Source organism: Mesitornis unicolor, unplaced genomic scaffold (genome assembly GCF_000695765.1).
Source record: "Mesitornis unicolor isolate BGI_N332 unplaced genomic scaffold, ASM69576v1 scaffold21332, whole genome shotgun sequence".
Classification (NCBI taxonomy): Eukaryota; Metazoa; Chordata; class Aves; order Mesitornithiformes; family Mesitornithidae; genus Mesitornis; species Mesitornis unicolor.
Genome location: NW_010168772.1, coordinates 17,630 through 19,379, shown reverse-complemented (window position 1 = coordinate 19,379; position 1,750 = coordinate 17,630). Strand labels below are relative to the sequence as shown.

General features: G+C 46.7%; 1 protein-coding gene across 1 annotated transcript; it reads right to left on the bottom strand.

The window, feature by feature from the left end:
* Nucleotides 1–200: 200 nt before the first annotated feature.
* LOC104536517 (nyctalopin-like) lies at nt 201–1,406 on the bottom strand. The gene has a single exon (XM_010179150.1). The coding sequence runs from the start codon at nt 1,404–1,406 to the stop codon at nt 201–203; it is 1,206 nt and encodes a 401-aa protein (XP_010177452.1).
* Between the last annotated feature and the right edge of the window lie 344 nt (nt 1,407–1,750).

Genomic DNA, 1,750 nt, shown 5'->3' with positions numbered 1-1,750 from the left:
CCACCCTTGAACATGAACATTCACATTGAATTTTGATACTACTATTTGAGATTTGAGCATTGTCCATGAATGTGAGCATTTATTCCTATATAATAAGATTCCCCTATTTCTGTGTAAAACCCACCTGTAATGAAAACATAGTTCACAAACAAGTTGTAAGAAAATAAAGAAGTGGCTGCCACTCTATAATTTAAACATTGTCAAAATGTGGCCACAGAGGTGTCCCATCCCCTTGCAAAATACCACATGTAGCAGACAAGTGCCAGCAGGATGACCTTGGAGAGGAGAGCTGGGGGCCTGGGCGCTGCGCTGGTACCAGCCACCCAGCACTTGTCTTCACTTGCCAGCTGAGGTGGCACTGTGCAGTCCGCCAGGTCCCCTGGATGGGGAACATCGAGCGTTGTCATGTTATAAGGGCCCAGGAAGGCACAGTGCAGCCCTTCGATTGCTCCCCTGCGTGTTGCAGTCCACCGCCAGAACCAAAGCATCTTGCAGTCGCATTTCCAGGGGTTGTGAGATAAAAACACGTACTTCAGTTTTGGCAGTTCAGCGAACAAGCGGATGGAGAGGGAGCTGAGGTTGTTCTTGCTCAGGTGTAGGAAGTGCAGCTTGTTTAAGTACAAGAAAGCAGAGTCTGAGATTGAGGAGATCTGGTTGTTGTTCAGGTACAAGTTTCTCAAGTTCAGCAGATGTCTGAAGGTGCAGTCAACAGCAGTGATTCTGTTGGCTTCAAGGTGCATGGTCTTGAGCTGGATCAACCCATCGAAAAGCTGATTAGGCAAATCAGCGATGAAGTTGTGTCCTAAATTTAACATGCCCAATCTGAGAAGCTTTGTAAAAGCACCATTTTGAATGATCCATATCCGATTCTTCCTGAGATTCAGATCATACAGAGCTTCCAGGTCCTTCAGGGAATCTCTGCCAATAGCTTCTATATGGTTGCTCTCAAGGGACAGCCTCGTGAGGCTGGAGAGGTTCCTAAAGGCTTGTGGGACGTACCGCATGTTATTGGAGGCTAAATCAAGCCTTTCTAAAGAAGGCAGATGTGAAAACAGAAGTGGATGGATTTCAAAGATATTGCAGTGGGACAAATCCAGGCTGATGAGGTTTAATAGTCCTCTGAAAGTGTTTGCGTGCAGGTAGGTGAGGCGTGAGTTCCTGCTCAGGTGCAGCTCTCGCAGCTTGCTCAGAGCGTGGAAGGTCCCTGGGGACAAGAAAGTCAGATTGTTTCCATCTAGCCAGAGGCTGTGGAGGAAAGTCAGGTTTCTGAAGGTGTTGGTGGTGAGAATCCGCAAATAATTATTGGAGAGGTTTAGAGAGATGGTGGATGCTGCTATTTCTCCAGGGAGGGCTCTCAGTCCAGCTCTGTTACAGTGAATAATCTCTTCAGGTGCACATTTGCACATGCTTGGGCATGAATCAGAGATATTCAGACTCAGTCCAGCCTTTGCTGCACAAGTAAATATAAATATAACAGGAAAGAACATGACCAGCCACAAGTCAGCCACCACATCTAATACCTGATGGATACTAGAGAAGGAAGCAAGAAAAAGAGCATGTACCTTTTGGATAGGTGAACCGTGAGCATTGCAGGGTCGGTTGGGCTGTGCTTGTAGTGCACAGTGAAAATAAACTAGCTGGTACTTCCTGCTGCAGACCAATGGGGATCAAGTCTTTAGGGAGATAAAAGCTGATTAAGTGCCATCCTGCTGTAAAGAGCATTACGGAGGCAGGGAGATTTCTCAGGCGA

Excerpts from the sequence above, each read along its gene's own strand:
- LOC104536517 (XM_010179150.1), bottom strand. The coding sequence starts at position 1,406 with ATGTGCAAATGTGCACCTGAAGAGATTATTCACTGTAACAGAGCTGGA.